The 18808-nt window shown below is 34.6% G+C and overlaps 1 protein-coding gene across 1 annotated transcript in view; it reads left to right on the top strand.

The window, feature by feature from the left end:
• The window catches only part of LOC127852618 (receptor-type tyrosine-protein phosphatase beta-like), a 73346-nt gene that overhangs the window by 16770 nt on the left and 37768 nt on the right, over positions 1-18808 (top strand). Inside the window, exons 8-13 of the mRNA XM_052386569.1 lie at positions 1204-1368; positions 4347-4475; positions 6160-6425; positions 7733-7802; positions 8166-8342; positions 9734-9838. Of these exons, the coding sequence (XP_052242529.1) occupies positions 1204-1368; positions 4347-4475; positions 6160-6425; positions 7733-7802; positions 8166-8342; positions 9734-9838 (912 nt within the window). The remainder of the gene's footprint in view (positions 1-1203; positions 1369-4346; positions 4476-6159; positions 6426-7732; positions 7803-8165; positions 8343-9733; positions 9839-18808) is intronic.

Below are 18808 nucleotides of genomic sequence, written 5' to 3'. Positions count from 1 at the left end.
ACGTTTGGACACTTTTTGTTGTATAAACTATGTAAGATTAATGTGCTTTCAAACACTTCCACATTATATATTCAAATTATTCAAATTATGTTTGGTACCAGGGTCAATATATGATTTTTCTTATTCAGTGTAAACATTGTTTCATTTACATAGTAACATAAAGGCATAAGCAAGACCTTAATTGGTAATGCTTATTTGGCAGGGTCACCATAACTTCAAAAAACAACGGTTTTGCTCAATAATTCTTGAGCAACTGTAATTGGGATAATATATTTTAAGCTCTGCTGTTTTCGGAGAAAACCCGAGGTATTGTCATAGCCAGCTTGTCGTCCGCCGTCAGCCTTTCGCCGTAGGCGTCGTGCTAAAACCTTAACATTGGCTCTAAAATCAAAGTGCTTCCACCTACAACTTTGAAACTTCATATGTAGATGCACCTTCATGAGTTCTACACGCCACACCCAGTTTTGGGTCACTAGGTCAAAGGTCAAGGTGACTGTGACCTCTAAAAAAATGAAAATATTCTGACAAGCTTTCGCAGCCGATCGTTAGCACCCATTATGCGGTGCTCTTGTTAGAGTATGTAAGCCTGCCTTACATTACAGTCCCTGTATATTGAGGCTAAAAAAAGTTAAATAAAAAACAAACTATAATTAAGTAGGAACACAGTTACAGTAATGAATATACATGTATAGAAGCAAACTTTTCAAATACCTCCAATATAGGATTGCAATAAAGATTAAAAAATGTTTTAACAGTAATGAATATACATGTATAGAAGCAAACTTTTTAAATACCTCCAATACAGGATTGCAATAAAGATTAAAAATGTTTGAACAGTAATGAATATACATGTATAGAAGCAAACTTTTTAAATACCTCCAATACAGGATTGCAATAAAGATTAAAAAATGTTTTAACAGTTATGAATATACATGTATAGAAGCAAACTTTTTAAATACCTCCAATACAGGATTGCAATAAAGATTAAAAAATGTTTTAATAGTAATGAATATACATGTATAGAAGCAAACTTTTCAAATACCTCCAATATAGGATTGCAATAAAGATTAAAAATGTTTGAACAGTAATGAATATACATGTATAGAAGCAAACTTTTCATATACCTCCAATATAGGATTGCAATATTGATTAAATAATATATTAACAAACATATAAATGATAGTTGTGAAAACTTTATTTTAGCGCCAGGACCTGTCAGGAATGTCAAGGTGACATACATAGAGAGCACAATTGTGACAGTGACATGGGACATCCCGGAAAGGAACCCTGGTCCTGTGAACTACACAGCTGAGGCCAGAAGTGTCGTCCCAGGCATTGACAATATTACTCGGACCTGCACTGCTCAGAGTATGAACACAAATTTATTATTTTGTATTCCTCACCACAATGTTATGAAAATAGAGTTATCAATGCTCTGGAAGAACATTAAAGGGTGTTTCACAATAATTGTTTACAGTACCATTTAAATGATATTCATGTATATACAAATCTTTGCCAGCCATATTGCTAATTATAGTATTAGAATATTAGACTTTGCCTAACCGTTCGAAGGCAATTGTGTCATGGATAGTCATGTTGTTTGCCTTGCAACCAGTAGGTTACAGGTTTTATCTCCTTTTGGGGAGTCTTTTCAAGATCTTTGTTAAGGCAGTATCAAGTATTCGTTACTGGTTTTGAGTAGAACCCAGAGTTTCTCCATGATCCTTTGATGTTATATGCAATCAAGCTAAAGGAACTTTATATGTGTAAACGAAGTGTGTTGAATGCAATATGGGTACAGCTACAGCAACAGTCGTCCCATTAATGACCATAGTTGAAGATATTTATTAAAGAATTCAGTTGATTACTTTTACAGTTGACACTAATACAAGTAAGTTATAAATACAGATCTAGAATGAAACTTGAAACCTGGCTATGATTCTATATAGTTCTTGTAAACTCCTTTCTGTTAAATCTGTGTTCAATGAATGCATGGAGATGAACAACAATTTCTATTCATTTGAAAATTTTAAATTTATTATGGAAGTCTTGGATTTGATTCAAGACAAAAACTACATTTAGGATTAATGTTCAATACTTCAGATTTTAAACGTAGTTTAGTTTTTTATGCCCCCGGATCGAATGATTGGGGGTATATTGTTTTCGGCCTGTCTGTCTGTCTGTCTGTCATTCTGTTCCAAAACTTGAACCTTGGTTAATGTTTTGCGATAACTTTTGCTATATTGAAGATAGCAACTTGATATTTGTCGTGCATGTGTATCCTATGGAGCTGCATATTTTGAGTGGTGAAAGGTAAAGGTCATCCTTCAAAGTCAAAGGTCAAATATATGGCTTCAAAGTGGTGCTGTAGGGGGCATTGTGTTTCTGACAAACACATCTCTTGCTTAATACATATTTTTGTTAAATGTTTATTGATTTTTAAAGTACATACAACAAATTCATTACAAATGTCAAAACTCAGTTTGGGGTTAGAGTAATATATTCTTGCTATTGTAATTTTATGATTTTATGATGAGTCAGTATAATGTTAAATGTTCAATTTTGGAATTAGCATTAACATATCCATAGTGTCAAAGTGAAGAATCCAATGGAAAGCAATTTAACTTGCATGTTTGAAAATTTGACTTTGTTTTATTTAGTTAATTTTGATATGAAAAAATCATTCAAACAAGAAATTCTCTCTGTCAAAGTTATCATTGTATTGTGGATCCCACTTTTAGTAACCTCTATGTCTTTGTGAGTGAATGTATCAGTGTGTGAGAGCCTGCGTGCATCTGTCTGAGTGTGTCAGACTGTAACTTCATCTTTCATCATGCAGTTTTAAAATAACTCACCACATGTGTTCACTGTGGGAAAGCTGCATGCTATGTGTGAGACACAGATCACTAGCTGAAAGATCAAGGTCACTCTTAGAGGTCACAGGTCAAATTTAGTAGGCATAGTAGTAGGCTCTAGAGCTTGTCTGGGCTGTGCCTTTATTATTCACGAAAAGATTAAAAAAAAAATTGTGAATATTTACTTAATCTTCTATTAAGGACAAATTTTATTATTGAGTCATAAATTGGGTAATGCAGATTTCATCAAACTTGCAAAAAATATTTTAGGCTTACATCGGAGTTTGTCCCATGACTAGGTACATGCAGTCCTGTAAACATCTTTTATTCCTTTGTATATGACCTTCAAGTAAAGTTATATTGAATTGCATCCTGAAACATCTGATTGACCGTCCTTGGTCATTTGTTATTTCCAAGAACTATGTCATTTTTATGCCCGGATCTATAGATCGGGGGTATATTGTTTTTGCCCTGTCTGTCTGTCTGTCTGTCTGTCTGTCTGTCTGTCTGTCTGTCTGTCTGTCTGTCTGTCTGTCTGTCTGTCTGTCTGTCTGTGTCTGTCTGTCTGTCTGTCTGTCTGTCTGTCTGTCTGTCTGTCTGTCTGTCTGTCTGTCTGTCTGTCTGTCTGTCTGTCTGTCTGTCTGTCTGTCTGTCTGTCTGTCTGTTTGTCTGTCTGTTTGTCTGTCTGTCATTCTGTCCCAAAACTTTAACCTTGGTTAAAGTTTGATAACTTTTGCAATATTGAACATAGCAACTTGATATTTACCATGCATGTGCATCTCATGGAGCTGCTCATTTTGAGTGGTGAAAAGTCAAGGTCAAGGTCATCCTTCAAGGTCAAAGGTCAAGAATTAAAAAAAAAATCATTTCTCCATTCAATCACTTACTTACTTCTCGTTGAGCTGCACATTTTGAGTGATGAAAGGTCAAGGTCAACATTAAAGATCAAAGGTCAAATATATGGCTTCAAAGCGGCGCAGAAGGGGGTATTGTGTTTTTGACAAACACATCTCTTGTTGAAAGTGTTATTGTTTTGCATTAATGATATAATAACACTACACTATTTTTTCTGAATCATTTCCATGCTTTGATAAATTTTAAATATTCATAACCATGTAAGTACTAAATTGTATATCCCTGAGTGCAAATGTAATTTATTATTTCCGACTGTTTGACTTGTCATATGCATGGGTATCGACTATAAATCTGACATTTAATGTGCACATGATAGCGAATGTGTGCGAGATATAACATTAGTGATGGGCAAAAGGTGATTTCATGCGCCCTTTAATGCGCTTAATGTGATTCTTTGCTCATTTTATTTTATTTGCAAAATATGGATAAGCTATTGTTCAAACTTTCTTTATGATTGAATGTCACCAGCTATAATTTGAAAGGTCATCCAGCTAGATCGCTATGAAACACTGTAAGAAGTAGGCTTTACCAAACTGAAAACAATGTGTAAAAGAGTTACACTCCACTATATTTCAGACTTTACTTCCGAAAATTGCACAATTATGGGACTTGAAGAGGACTGGATGTATGAAGTTTCTGTAACAGCAGCAACTTCGGGGGAAATAAGTGAAGCTAGATCCTGGAACTTTACTACACTTCCAGCAGGTACTCATGTCTTTGATATTTAAAACCATGTTATGAAAAACAAAATTAACATTTCTATGGAAAATATAAAAACTGATTTATCACAAGGTTTCTAAGAGGAATTTATGTATATATTAAACTGTAAATAAGGAAGTAATTGGAACATACTGAACATGAAAATTATGTGTAAATTGATTACATAATATTTTACTTTGTCTTAATTTATTTTTTAACTGGGCTTGGTATTGACTTTAAAATGTGTGTAATCAGTCTTACTTGTTTTAATTAAAACCAATTTATTTGAGCTTGATCACATGGAAGGCCTTGGCTTGTTGAACTCTGGAATCTATTTCCTGGATAGAAACACAGCAAGTACTCATGGTTCTACTGATGAACCTTACTCAAGAGCGTTTCATTAAGCCTGATGCTTTTGATGCAGTCGAGCTCAAATAAATAGGTTTAAACTAAAATTCATACTTTCTTTGACTATGTTTGACTGTTTATCTTGTTTATTGCCCAAGTTATTAATGCATGTCATTTCATCATGCAAATTGGCTCAATACATTAAATCTGCTATATCACAATTTCTCTACTGGAACATCAATATACAAACAATGTTTATGCATTTAGGGTGAAAATGTAATAATGCCAGTATTGATATTCACACTGATTACAACTTGTTTGTGCCCAATCCAGATCTTTCATCCCTGTCATGGAGCTGGTTTTTATTATCCTGTGCATTTTACAATTGTTTGAACCCTGCCAGTTAGCAACTATATGAAAAGGTTGAACATTGAAAAACTATTAAAACAACTCATGGTACATTTTGAGGTAGACACCAGATCCATTTCATTGAGTGACTTGCTAGACTGCTATGAGAAAAAGTACTGAAAACAGAATTATAAATTGTGAACCATTTTGGAAACAGCTTTTTATAGTGGCCTTCGGAGGTTAGCGGCTAGTTAAGATACGTTTACCATTACTCCAATAGTTAACCCTATCAGAACCACTGATCAACATCTGCAAAAAAAAACTGTAAGCTAGGCAAGCCCCAACTAACTATTAGCTAGACAAACCCCAACTAACTATTAGCAAGGCAAACCCTAACTCACTATGAGCGAGACAAACCTCAACTCACTATTAGCTAGACAAACCCTAACTCACTATGAGCGAGACAAACCTCAACTCACAATTAGCTAGACAAACCCTAACTCACTATGAGCGAGACAAACCTCAACTCACTATTAGCTAGACAAACCCTAACTCACTATGAGCGGGACAAACCTCAACTCACTATTAGCTAGACAAACCCTAACTCACTATGAGCGAGACAAACCTCAACTCACTATTAGCTAGACAAACCCTAACTCACAATGAGTGAGACAAACCTCAAATCACTATTAGCTAGACAAAATCTAACTATTAACTAGACAAACTCCAACTAACAATTAGCGAGCCAAATTCCAACTCACTATGAGCAAGACAAATCCCAACTCACTATTAGCTAGACAAATCCATTCTCAATATGAGCTAGACAAACTCTTACTAACACTTAGCTAGACAAACTCCAACTAACCATTAGCTAGACAAACCCCAACTAACCATTAGCTAGACAAACCCCAACTCACTATAAGCTAGACAAATGGGGGAATGAGCAACTATTGCATATTTTTCTATTTAGAGTTTTTATTTTTTGGTATTTCAGCACCTGGTGCAGTGGCAGTAGTTTCGGTTGACTATTTTAATGACTCGACCAATCAAGACAATTGTGATGCAAGCAAAGTCAAAGTTACCTGGTGGGAGCCAGGATTATTTGACAGAAATGATCGTATTTTATATTACAATATAAAATATGATAATGCACCAGATGAACTATTTATTGTCAGAGGCGTTGATCGGTATCGCATGGAGAATAGGAAATTTTCTAAAGAACTTAATGGGCTCACAGCAGAGAAACATTATGACTCAGAGGTCTGTGTTTAAAGAATTTCTTTTTTTAATCCATTATGGCATTTTAAAAAATGTAATGAATTGTTGTTATTGATACTATACACATAAATTGATACATTTAAATATCTACTATTGTTAAAGGTTTTTTAATTGGTTTAAAAGAAAGTTCAAAATATAGCTGTGTCCAACATGTACAAAATTAGTCGTTTAAGTTTTATGTATGTCAACATAACTGTTTGTTTGTTGGTGAAAGTGGTTTAGTTTCTTTACTTATTGTGTGCATAACATATCATTATTAAAACATGCATATACAGACATAAATGCATATTGACTGCTGATGCTGAAAACAGAAAAACAAGATAACCATTATGTTATTAAAGAAATACATGGGACCCAATGTCCAGGGTGTCAAAAAATTGTTGAATTGATTGTAAGGGATGTCAAAAATATCTAGGATCTAATCTATAGGATGTCAAAATACTTTCACTAAGGAACCCATGTCTGGGATGTCAATGTTATCTAGGATGCAATGTTGAGTGTGTCAAAAAACTATAGAAACCAATGTCCAAGGTGTAAAAATATTGTTGGAACCAATATCAATGTCATAATAATGCAAGAACCACTCCTTCTCTGAGTTGTCTATTGAAACCGATGTCTGGAATTTGTTGACAACCTCTTAGGGCTTTCCACTTTCATATTTGTATTATGAATTATGCAAACGTGTTATAAGTTTGTGATGTGAATTTCTTGCAAATTTCTCAAGTAATTAACTTGGAACATGAAATAAGTCATCAGCATGAAGTGAAAACATGCAAGCCACAGTGATATTCATGTTCTTGAGTTATGTGCCCTTGAACTTAAACATTTTTATTGAAGAAGCATAAAGGTTGTATGTTTGTGAATCAAACTTCTTGTACATTTCTCAAGCAATTCACTTGAAACTTTAAATATGTCCTCACAATTAAGTGTACATAATGTGCAAGACATAATTTTCATGTACAGTGATGTACTAAATTCTGAGATATGTGCTATATAGTCATTTTTAAAGGCAGAAGCAAATAATGCACACAATTTGTGGAGCGAGCTACTTCCATGTTTCCCAAGCTATTCGATGAAAACTTGAAATATTGAAAAATGCCTTCACCATGAAATGCAGATGTTGCAGACAATTTTCAAGTGCATTGATTTACTTATTCTTGAGTTATATGCCATTAAAGTAAGCCATGGGAATGGCCTCTAAGTCTGCAACAAAAAGTCGCAGGTGTATTTAACTTAAACTATAACTTTATGGTAAACCTCTGTTTTTGAATGGCATTTTGTGCTTGTAGATCTTTGCTGTTGGGGAGGATTTGACTGAAGGTGCCGAAAAAAAATTCAGTTTTGTTACACAAACATGTGGTAAGAATTACATACTCTGCCATGTTTAGGTTGTATTAATAGTTGATTGTATACAAGGTACACAGTATGAATTTTGTATTAATATTTTTGTTTTAACAAATGGTGGTTGTTTTTCACATTTTATCAAGGTTTACCATTATATTATGCTTTTTAGACATTAAATTTCATCTCAAAACATTTTATAATAATTATATATATAATTTTTTCTCATACATTTACAAGAATAGGTGTGCGTCATATTTGATTGTTGTATTCATATAATTTGGCATGTATTATTTAAGTTAAATTATTATAAGTTTAATTGAAAAGTCTAATAAAAATGCTTGACAGCATTTTTTCTTCACTGGTTTTCACTATGTTTAGCTCCGCCACCTTGGAATATCCAAAAACATGGAACGATACAAGAAGATGGTTCCACCTTATCATCCGTTACTGTTACAATGAAGGCTGCATTTTTTACAAATGATGCACAAGGGGCAATAAAGGCCAGAGGCCTTATAATAAGCAAGGAAACTGCTGCCACATTGAGGACAAAGAGAAGTATGTAGAGATGTTGTGACTATGGAGTATTGTACTGTAATTTGTAAGGTCCTGACACAATCTGGTCGAGATGTTTGAACTACTGTGATAACTTGCTTACCGTTTAATCAGCTTTATCTCGCCAATTTGAATACTTTTCTATTTAAAACAGAAAATTAACTTAAATAAAAAGATTTCTTTCAATCAGAGATGAACTATTTATGTTTTAATAAAACAAATATTAATATGGAAGTATATGGATTTACTGCATTTCACTGTCATTTATTTGTTCCATTTACTACCGGTACATGGAGAAATACATATAATGTGGATATTCCTTATACTTGCATTTTATCATTGTACCTTGAATTCGGTTTGTTTGTTATACATGTAAATAAGGACCTCTTTTTACACTTCAAGTTGGTGTATAGAAAAAGTTATTGTCCTAAACATCAAACTTTTCTTAGTAGATCCTAAAATAATATGCTCAGAAAATGAAACATTACAGTAATCAATTCTAATCTTCCAGACCAAAATTGAAAGACCACATTTCCAACACTTAGTGGTGATATAACGCTCGATTGGTCATTGTTGGCTTGGGTACTACTTATATGTATCCGGGTGCTCTTAAGTATACTTACATGTACCCCGGGTACGGTAAATAAACTTAATCGTACACTGTCGAGTTTAGACTGTACCCGAGTTATATTCCCACCCAAAATCTGATGTAGTAAAGCGCGCTACCAATTATCTTAAACAAACTTATCTTTTTAAAACCTGCATCAACATGCTTTTTGAGTATGAGTTTTGATAATATAGAGTGGCAATTTTACAGAAAATTGACATAAAAGTGAATATAATAAAGAAAAAAAAGACAACAACGACCGATTTAGCGTTAAATTTCCCAGGTACATTTAAGTATATTTACCGTACCCGGGGTACATATAAGTATACTTAAGAGTACCCGGGGTACATATAAGTATACTTAAGAGCACCCGGGGTACATATAAGTAGAACCCGAGCCGACAATGACCAATCGAGCCTTAGTGGTTTAGGTTTTCTAACCCTTACAATTATACTTATCTGTATTGAATACTAACCTAGCATTCTGTATAATTCGACAATAGGGTCATTGCTATTATATTTGTAGAATAAAATTTTGTGAAGCCAGTTTTGGTCATCACTCTGGGATCGTTCCCAAGATCTTAAGACTCCAAGTACTGATTCAACCCAGAAAACAGTCCCGAGAGTGTCTTGTAAAGCCTTAGGCTTTCTTTCAATCAAACTTTAATAAAATAGTTTCAAAGGAAACAAAACCGTTTTTTTATTTGAATTTAAGGTGTAGTTGTTAACTGTTTCATTGAAAAATGTGGCTGATACTTTTTCTGAAATATGAGTGTTTTTGTTTTCAGGTAACCCAGAGAACAATTTAGATGCAACAACATGGAAAAATGCTTCTACCAATGATTTCAATTTTCCTTACAAAATCTACCTATCGGAAAACGATATTTCAAATGGTAAATTCAATTTAATTGTGTCATTATTTGGTTTAACAGACATTTTCTGTTGCACATGATATATTTATTCTCCATTCTCATTGAAATTAAATACTAACATTTGATTCATTGGTTATGGCAAAAGAGGTCATGTTCAGTTGATTTTTCAGTTGAAAAATTGCAAGTGTAATTTTCTTTTTCTGTCTAATAAAATAGCTAATTCAGCAAGTGTAATTTTTATTTTAAATGGTTTTGGAGTTGTCTCAGTGGTTGGTACATGTGCTTGTCACCGGGACAACCCGATTTAAAACCAAGTGCATGAGATTTGGCATAGTGTACACGTAGATTGTTTTTGCTTTTATCATCGAATGCACAAAATGTTTACCTAAGACTTGAAGACAAAAAGTTGATTAGTTATTGAAAGGTTATTGAAAGGTCATCTAAACATGATATCTTATACATTGTCTTCAGATCTAGTTAGTAGATAGCAAGTATCAGACTGCACATGATTAAATAAGATTGATATCATACGCAATCCATAACATCATAAGCAACAAGTGACTTTCTTCAAATTAGCTCAAGTATTATTTTTTCCATTATGCACAACCTGGAAAAATCATCTAGCAAGTTAGTAACAAAGTTCTTGATTATGACAAACTAAAAGCCATATCGCAATAAAGGATAAGAAGTCGAGTGTCCATCAAATCGAAACTTTGATGTTGATTGAAATGCATATTATGTACTTAACAATACCAGGTTGTACCAGACTCCATTTTCAGCATCATATATTGGTATTTGGGGGGGTGAGGATCCCTTCTATTTTGTCTAGCATCAGATTAGATGATGGCTTTTTTTGCCCCCATAGAGTTTCATATCACAGTCGCACTGTCTGTCTGTTCGTCCATCTGTCTGTCTAGCATCTGTTTCCAGAGTTTTTTCAGGGGGCAATGTGTTTCACAAACACAGCTCTTGTTCTGACATGTTAAGTTTGATACATATAGGATCTGGCACGAGTTGTCATATCATACCATATTTTATTAAACGAGTTCAGGAATTTTGTTAGTAAGTGAGCCTTTGGCGAGCTTACTAACGAATTTCCTGGAAAATTTTAATAAAAGATGGTATGATATGAGAAGGAGTGTCAGATCTTTTTATGCCCCCCTTCGAAGAAGAGGGGGTATATTGCTTTGCTCATGTCGGTCTGTCTGTCGGTCGGTCGGTCTGTCCGTCCACCAGGTGGTTGTCAGACGATAACTCAAGAACGCTTGGGCCTAGGATCATGAAACTTCATAGGTACATTGATCATGACTTGCAGATGACCCCTATTGATTTTGAGGTCACTAGGTCAAAGGTTAAGGTCACGGTGACCCGAAATAGTAAAATGGTTTCCGGATGATAACTCAAGAACGCTTGGGCCTAGGATCATGAAACTTCATGGGTAGATTGATCATGACTCGCATATGACCCCTACTCATTTTGAGGTCACTAGGTCAAAGGTCAAGGTCACGGTGACCCGAAATAGTAAAATGGTTTCCGGATGATAACTCAAGAACGCATATGCCTAGGATCATGAAACTTCATGGGTAGATTGATCATGACTCGCAGATGACCCCTATTGATTTTTAGGTCACTAGGTCAAAGGTCAAGGTCACGGTGACCCGAAATAGTAAAATGGTTTTCGGATGATAACTCAAGAACGAATACGCCTAGGATCATGAAACTTCATAGGTAGATTGATCATGACTTGCAGATGACCCCTATTGATTTTGAGGTCACAAGGTCAAAGGTCAAGGTCACGGTGACCCGAAATAGTATAATGATTTTCGGATGATAACTCAAGAAGGCTTTTGTCTAGGATCATGACACTTCATAAGTACATTGATCGTGACTCGCAGATGACCCCTATTGATTTTCAGGTCACTAGATCAAAGGTCAAGGTCACAGTGACAAAAATCGTATTCACACAATGGCTGCTACTACAATGGACAGCCCATATGGGGGGCATGCATGTTTTACAAACAGCCCTTGTTATCACATTCTTTTAAAGTTCACCTGCCGCGGTTTTAAAAACCCGTAAAACACCTTTATTTATCGAATTTAGTGCATATCTAAACTATTTCGCTCCTCACTTCATTTCAAATACGGTGTTATTAGCGAGAACGAATAGAACAAAGTCGCGATTTTTCACACATTCCGATGTTCTCGCCATTTTCATTCAAACCGGAAGTGACGTAACAGGCACTCAATAACGACTCAATTACGAGCCGGCATAATAAATGGCTTCGGATGTATTATATCTTGCAACTTTAGATAAAAAATGTTGAAAAATGGAAGATGATAGCGATTACGATGAGTTTTCCGTTCAACCGTATATGTTTGAGCCAGAATTTAGTGACAGTCAATCAGATTTTTCTGATTCTGACTCGGACAGCGAGGAAAATTTTGCCGATGCCCAAGACGACCATCGTGTTGGGAATACGGATTGGTAAATATATAATTTTGTTACATGCAGGTGTCGGCAAAAATAAAAATTATTCTTTGATTGTTATTCTACAGTACAAGCTTGTTGAATATGACTAGGTTGTATGGTCTAATTATTATAATTAGAACGGATACTTGAACCTGTTCTGATTAGGAAGGAATGTCTGTATTGCAATTCGACGTATTTCTTTTATTTTCAGGTGTGCATGTTCATGTTGCACACCATATCGTGTGCAGATTGAGTGCAAATGCTGCACAGAATACCCAGAGCTGATGGAAAGGATGGACGAGGCAGGGGTAAAGTGCATAACTGAGCACACTGGCTTCAAAGCTAACTGTCTACATCAAGATGTCATTGATGTTTCGTTTTATGAGTTCCTTGATGTAAATGGTCCCATCGGTGATGAAGAACCAATACATGAGTAAGTTGTCATTAATTATTAAAAATGTTTATGAAACCAGGACAGATTGTTTGTAAAGAAAATACACTGTAGACATTAAATAACACAATGTTTTGTGTGAACTTGTCATTTGTATTTCATACTGTAAATATGTTTTGATACAAATAATAAAACAAGCAAATTCGTTGAATTGATATCCCCCGCCTATATACTTCTGGACACAAAAGTGCTTTATTTGACACTAAAAAAGCATTTTTTTGAAGATACAAAGGGCCATAACTCTGTTATTATCAGATGGTGTACAATGCCATTTGGTGTGCATTAACCTATTATCAATATATGTACTCATACCAAGTTTCAATGAAATCCGCAAAAGCACTTCCAAGATATGGCTCCGGACACAAAAGTGACGGACAGACGGGCAGCCGGACGGACAGCCGGACAACGCCAAACAATATCCCTCCGCCTCTGGCGGGGGATATATACTCGTACCAAGTTTCAAGGAAATCTGCCAAAGCACTTCCAAGATATGGCTCCGGACACAAAAGTGCCGGACGGACGGACAACGCCAAAACAATATCCCTCCGCCTCTGGCGGTGGATAAATAACATAAAAAAGACAACAATTTTAATCAACATTAAAATACGCGGGTATACAAGATGACTGGGTTATCTAATTGTAAAATGAAGTATCAATTTGCTATACAATGATTTTTGGTTACTTACAAATGCCAGTTCATTATTATTTTTCAACATTTGAAATAAAAATATAAATACAAGCTGTTTAATTTTTTAAAAAGTACACTATAATAACAACCTGCTACAACATGATGTGAAGTTGCTTACAAAATCTGATTTCTGACATATTTTCAGTAAAATATTATTATATAATATTATATTCAAGCTGAATAAGTTTGTTAAACTGTAAACTTAAGTAAGAATCTGCCACAGCATGGCTTGTGTAATTGTCAAGTTGAAAAGTACCTTTGTTTTACTAAACATACTAATATTTATCATAATGGTATCCTTATACATTTATAACTTCAGAGTATACAGATACATTGCATATAGAAGACTGGCTCGTTGGATTTGGCACCGTCTGAGCAAGAAGGACCGACGACCTCTTCCGTCATGCACTGTGGCAGCCAGAGATTTCCGTCCGACTCATACATTGGATTTTGCTTCGCCAGGGATGGAAACTAACGTTTTACAGTTAGTTGCCCACATGGACAACCATCTATAGTTTTTTGGTTTCCCATCGTAAGCCTCAACGCGCCCAGTACTATGTAGTGTCATGTGTAACCAATACTTTCTTTAAAAGTAATAGATAACTATACAACAAAACGGGCAACCACTAATTTCCATCCCTGTTCGCTAATTAAATCGCGAACGATGGTTCTGCACAGCCTCTGACTTCAGGATTCTGTTTGCAGATGAAGACAGGGGTGGCGGTGAAAACAGAATGTTGCCAGAGGCAGCCCTTGCATTGGCATCGCTCTTGTACTCCTCTTTCATCCTAAGCAGCTCTGCCATCAGTTCATCAACATAGTCTGAAAGTTATATTAAAATAAATTATAATTATTGATAAATTGTTCCTTCTTATAAGAGAATAATAAACAATGAATGTTTTTTGTATTGTTGTCTTCAACCATGTATTACAGAAATCTATTGCTTTAAGAAACCAAACATTTTGATAAAAGATTGCATGTAAACTCATGTATTTATTTTGGTATTTTAGATAATTTCACTATCTGTTCAGAAAAAGAGACTTGTATCAAGATTATTCTAAAAACTCAACAAGTTCAACATGCAAATACATTTAATGTTGTTTTACATTCAGAATAATCACCAGATTTTAGAATTATAATTTCTAAATTTTGTTTCAACATATTGGACAAGTTCAGGTGATTTCTGTAAGCTGTAATGTATTTTTTTTATGTGCAAAAACAAAATTCTTCAACAAGATAATTCAATATTGCTATCTGTGGTTATTATTTATACAATAAAATTCATTATGAATACATTACCATAAGTGCAATTCTCTTTAACTGCTTTAACCACATGGTGTCCAGCCTTGTACTTAGGATAGGAGAGTCCTTTCCCTGTGGTTTGACAGTGAATCCCTTATGTTCTGTTGGCCGAAATACAACCGTCTGAAATGATTAACATTTTGCATTTTTCAGAAAAACACAATGCTCCCTGCTGCGCCACTTTGAAGCATATATTTGACATTTGACCTTGAAGGATAGCCTTGACCTTGACCTTTCACCACTCAAATTGTGCAGCTCCGTAAGATACACATGCATGCCAATTATCAAGTTGCTATCTTCAATATTGCTAAAGTTATGACCAATTTTAAAGTTTTCGGACGGACTAACAGACTGACAGACGGACGAACTGATGGACAGTTCAAAAACTATATGCAACCCTTTGGGAGCATAAAAAAATAGAAAGTTTAGCCATGAATAGAAACAGAAAATAAAGAATAAAAACTATATCACAAGAATAGAGGATTTTTTTTCAAGCCAATGTAAATATGTAACTCCTATCACATAAAAAAACAGGCTGTTTGGAAATAATTAAACACACTTATTAATAATTGACATTGTTTGGAGATTGTTAAACAAACTAATTATTAATTGACATTATTACGAACCTCAGATGTCTGTGGTGACTGCGAATACACATTATCAAAATGTGATTCAGGATAACTGATCCGAACAGGCGACTGTTCACAAGACATTTCTTCACAGACTCTTCCACACATGATGAATATGGGTCCTACAAATAATTTTCATGTTACTTTTTATAAATTCAAACAGAATAATGACAGAATGACACAAATGTTTATATCACTTAATATAAGCCAAACTATGCTATTGAACTTTGAAATAATATGAGTCGCACTCTGAGAAACTGGGCATAATGCAGGTGCGTAAAGTGTTGTCCCAGATTAGCCTGTGCAGTCCGCACAGACTAATCAGGGATGACACTTTCCGCTGGAATGGTATTTTTTGTTTAAAGGAAGTCCCTTCTTTCTGAAAATCTTGTTAAGACGGAAAGTGTTGTCCCTAATTAGCCTGTGCGGACTGCTAATATGGGACGACAGTCACACTTTACGCACAGGCATTATGCCTAGTTTTCTCAGAACGCGACAGATATATTGCAATCATTAGCCTTTGAGTGGTAGTGGGGATAGTCTGATCAGTTTCCTTTTTGGATTTTGAAATTGAAGGGTGCTAATTCTTAAAAGAGCTCTTCAGTGCACAAAGCCATATTATCTCATTTGCATATTTTTAATATAAAAGCATGTGTTTCATTATAATTACTAAGAAAATATTTCCAATAACATGATTGTTAATTGAAAACACAATTTCTATTATAAATAAAACTAGTTTCAGTTTGAACATTTATATTAATTTATTGATAAAAACAACTTCCTTTATAATCATATGATAAAATCCAAACAAGAGCATGGTGTAGGGCATAGTGAGACCTTGGGTGGACTTGGAACTGCACCCCTTGGTTAGCTAAGCTAGGGCACTGGTCTGATAGTAATACATTTTATGATTGTTTGTTGATTTAATTGGGCTAGGAATAATCTTTTATCTTGAAACCATACTGTGTTCTACCATAATCTTGTGATATATCCAAAGATAAGGCGCTATTCAACAACCAAATAGCCATAAACTCCATGACACAGTTCTGTATGGATTAATACACAACACTGGTAACTGGTGTCAATTTGACTGGTAACCATGGTCATTCGTGAAACTTAAGAAACTAAGAAAGCAATCATGTGCTTTGTTATATTTAATTGAATCTAGAGAATATTATTTCAGAGAAATGCCAAGCTGTTCATTGTTTAAGAAATAATAAATTGTACAAATAATTACAGTCCATGCACAAAACCCTTCTCAATTTACATTTTTATCTGAATAATTCAATACAGCATGCTGAATGGTGTTAGTAAATACTATTAATATTTTTATTAATACTATTCAAATTTACTTTTACAATGTCTTTTAATCATCTGTGTAATAGACAGTACTTTTTTTATTTTGTTCAATAAATCAGTATAAGAAAGTTTACATAATTATTGTTTTACCAGCACTTGGATTCTCTCATACTTTCTTATCTTATGGAAATGTAATTGAAATAAGCCCAATATTATTTTTATACTTTGAATATTTTTGGTGAGTTAGCTAGTCTTATTTATTTATCAAATGGAATGTTTTTGTCAGTTTTAAAGCTGTTCCACTGATTAACCTATTTTTCCTTATTAATAAGAGAAGTGTTTTAATTAATTGTTTGTCACTAAGCCATTAATTCATACATGCATACAAATATAAGAAAATTTTGAAAAATATATATTAAAAGGTAAAATAATTAGGCATATCCATACTGGGCATAAGGCTGTACATGATCGAACCCATGTGTGCCCCAGCATTCCTTATAAACTGACTAGACTTTTAACTCTTAACTCTTTCAGTGCGGGAACCGAATTTTGAAGGCCTGTGCAAACAGTTTGGATCCAGATGAGACGCCACAGAACGTGGCGTCTCATCAGGATCCAAACTGTTTGCTGTTTTGATAGTATTCTTTGAAAAAAATCGAAGAAAATGCTAATTTTAGAAATTTAGCAGACAACATTTTAGCAGACGACAAATTTCCCAGCATGCAAAGGGTTAAAGTGTGGATGAAATTGGAATTATCATATAAGCAGCATTTTCCAGCTACTTGGTACAGAAAGATTTCCATTTTTTGCGGATGTGTTCTGAGTGGAAGGCTCATTATCCAGAAAAACCTAATCCATCCTGTATGTTGACCACCAACAGCTCTGACATTAATCAACAATATACAGGAAATGGCCTTGAGCTCAGGTCACCTAGCTGAGAAGGACACATATCAACCACTGCGCTTATAAGACCACCTTTATGTTATTGATTTAATATAATTTATTCAAATATAATGCATGGTTAATATTGTGAAGAAATACTTATAAGTTGTTTGCGGATTCAAATGTTTGACAAAACAATGTGTGAGAATACTATAGTCTATAGGTCAAACAATATTTCTACAGTACAGCTTCCTCTCCTTTGTATTAGCCTGACCAGTATTTGAAATAAACATCAGAGACTATTGTGCATTATTTTCTAAACAGATGTCAACGCATTTTTTAAATGTCTTGAAATCATTTGTAATAATATGCTGACTAATCGGACTAACATTATTTAGCACTGTGAATATCAAAATAAACAAGCATAGATTAGTCATTAGAAACATAATTACCGGTTCCTTTTAGAATAGGCGCCATACTTCGCTCGGTTGTGCTTCCCTGGTCCAAGGTCGTTGGGATTTAGAGGAGCTTTCTTTGAAGCTTTGTATGCCTCTGTTTCCGGAAATATCGTTGGAATTGCACCAGCTTTGAGCTTGAGCTTTAACTCCATTCCAACACTAGCCAGGCATAACACTTGGAGGATGAAAAAAAACAACTGTCGTCAAAATGTTTCAAGCACAATCTAGATGCCTTACTCGGTTTGAAATCAACCAGTCTCTCATCGATTACTCTCCTGGAATTTACTGCCTTTATCCATTTCTTACAAGTAACATCATCCTTCGCAAAACGGAAAAAAACCTTCTTTCCCTTTTCCTCACGTTCTTTGCACCCGAAAGCAACACACTGAACCATATCGAATAACGATTGTCATGCAAAAAATACAGAGAAAGCACACGATTTCAATAAAACTTGTGTTAAAGAATTGTATTATGCTAACATGATAGATCTATTGAGTGTCAAATTTGACATTAACTGATTAAGCGCGATTTGTTCACGCTTCGATTCGTAATAACAATGGACGTGTATCCGAGTCATGCGCGTTGAGTGCCTGTGACGTCACAACCAAAGTAGGTGGCGGAAATACCCGGGCGGTTTACGGAAAACAAAAACATCGTTTTTTAGTATCGCAATATTTTTTGCCATAGCTCTTGATGATTCCACTCGTTTTAGAATATACATATTTATAAAAATGCATTTTTCGTTATAAAATCGACAGTTCACCTTTAAATGAGCAAATTAAATCAATATTTGCGCAAACATAATGATAAAT

The sequence above is a fragment of the Dreissena polymorpha genome, chromosome 12 (genome assembly GCF_020536995.1).
Source record: "Dreissena polymorpha isolate Duluth1 chromosome 12, UMN_Dpol_1.0, whole genome shotgun sequence".
NCBI classification, from domain to species: Eukaryota; Metazoa; Mollusca; class Bivalvia; order Myida; family Dreissenidae; genus Dreissena; species Dreissena polymorpha.
The sequence above is the reverse complement of the archived record's forward strand: the minus strand, read 5'-3'. Positions and strand labels throughout refer to the sequence as shown.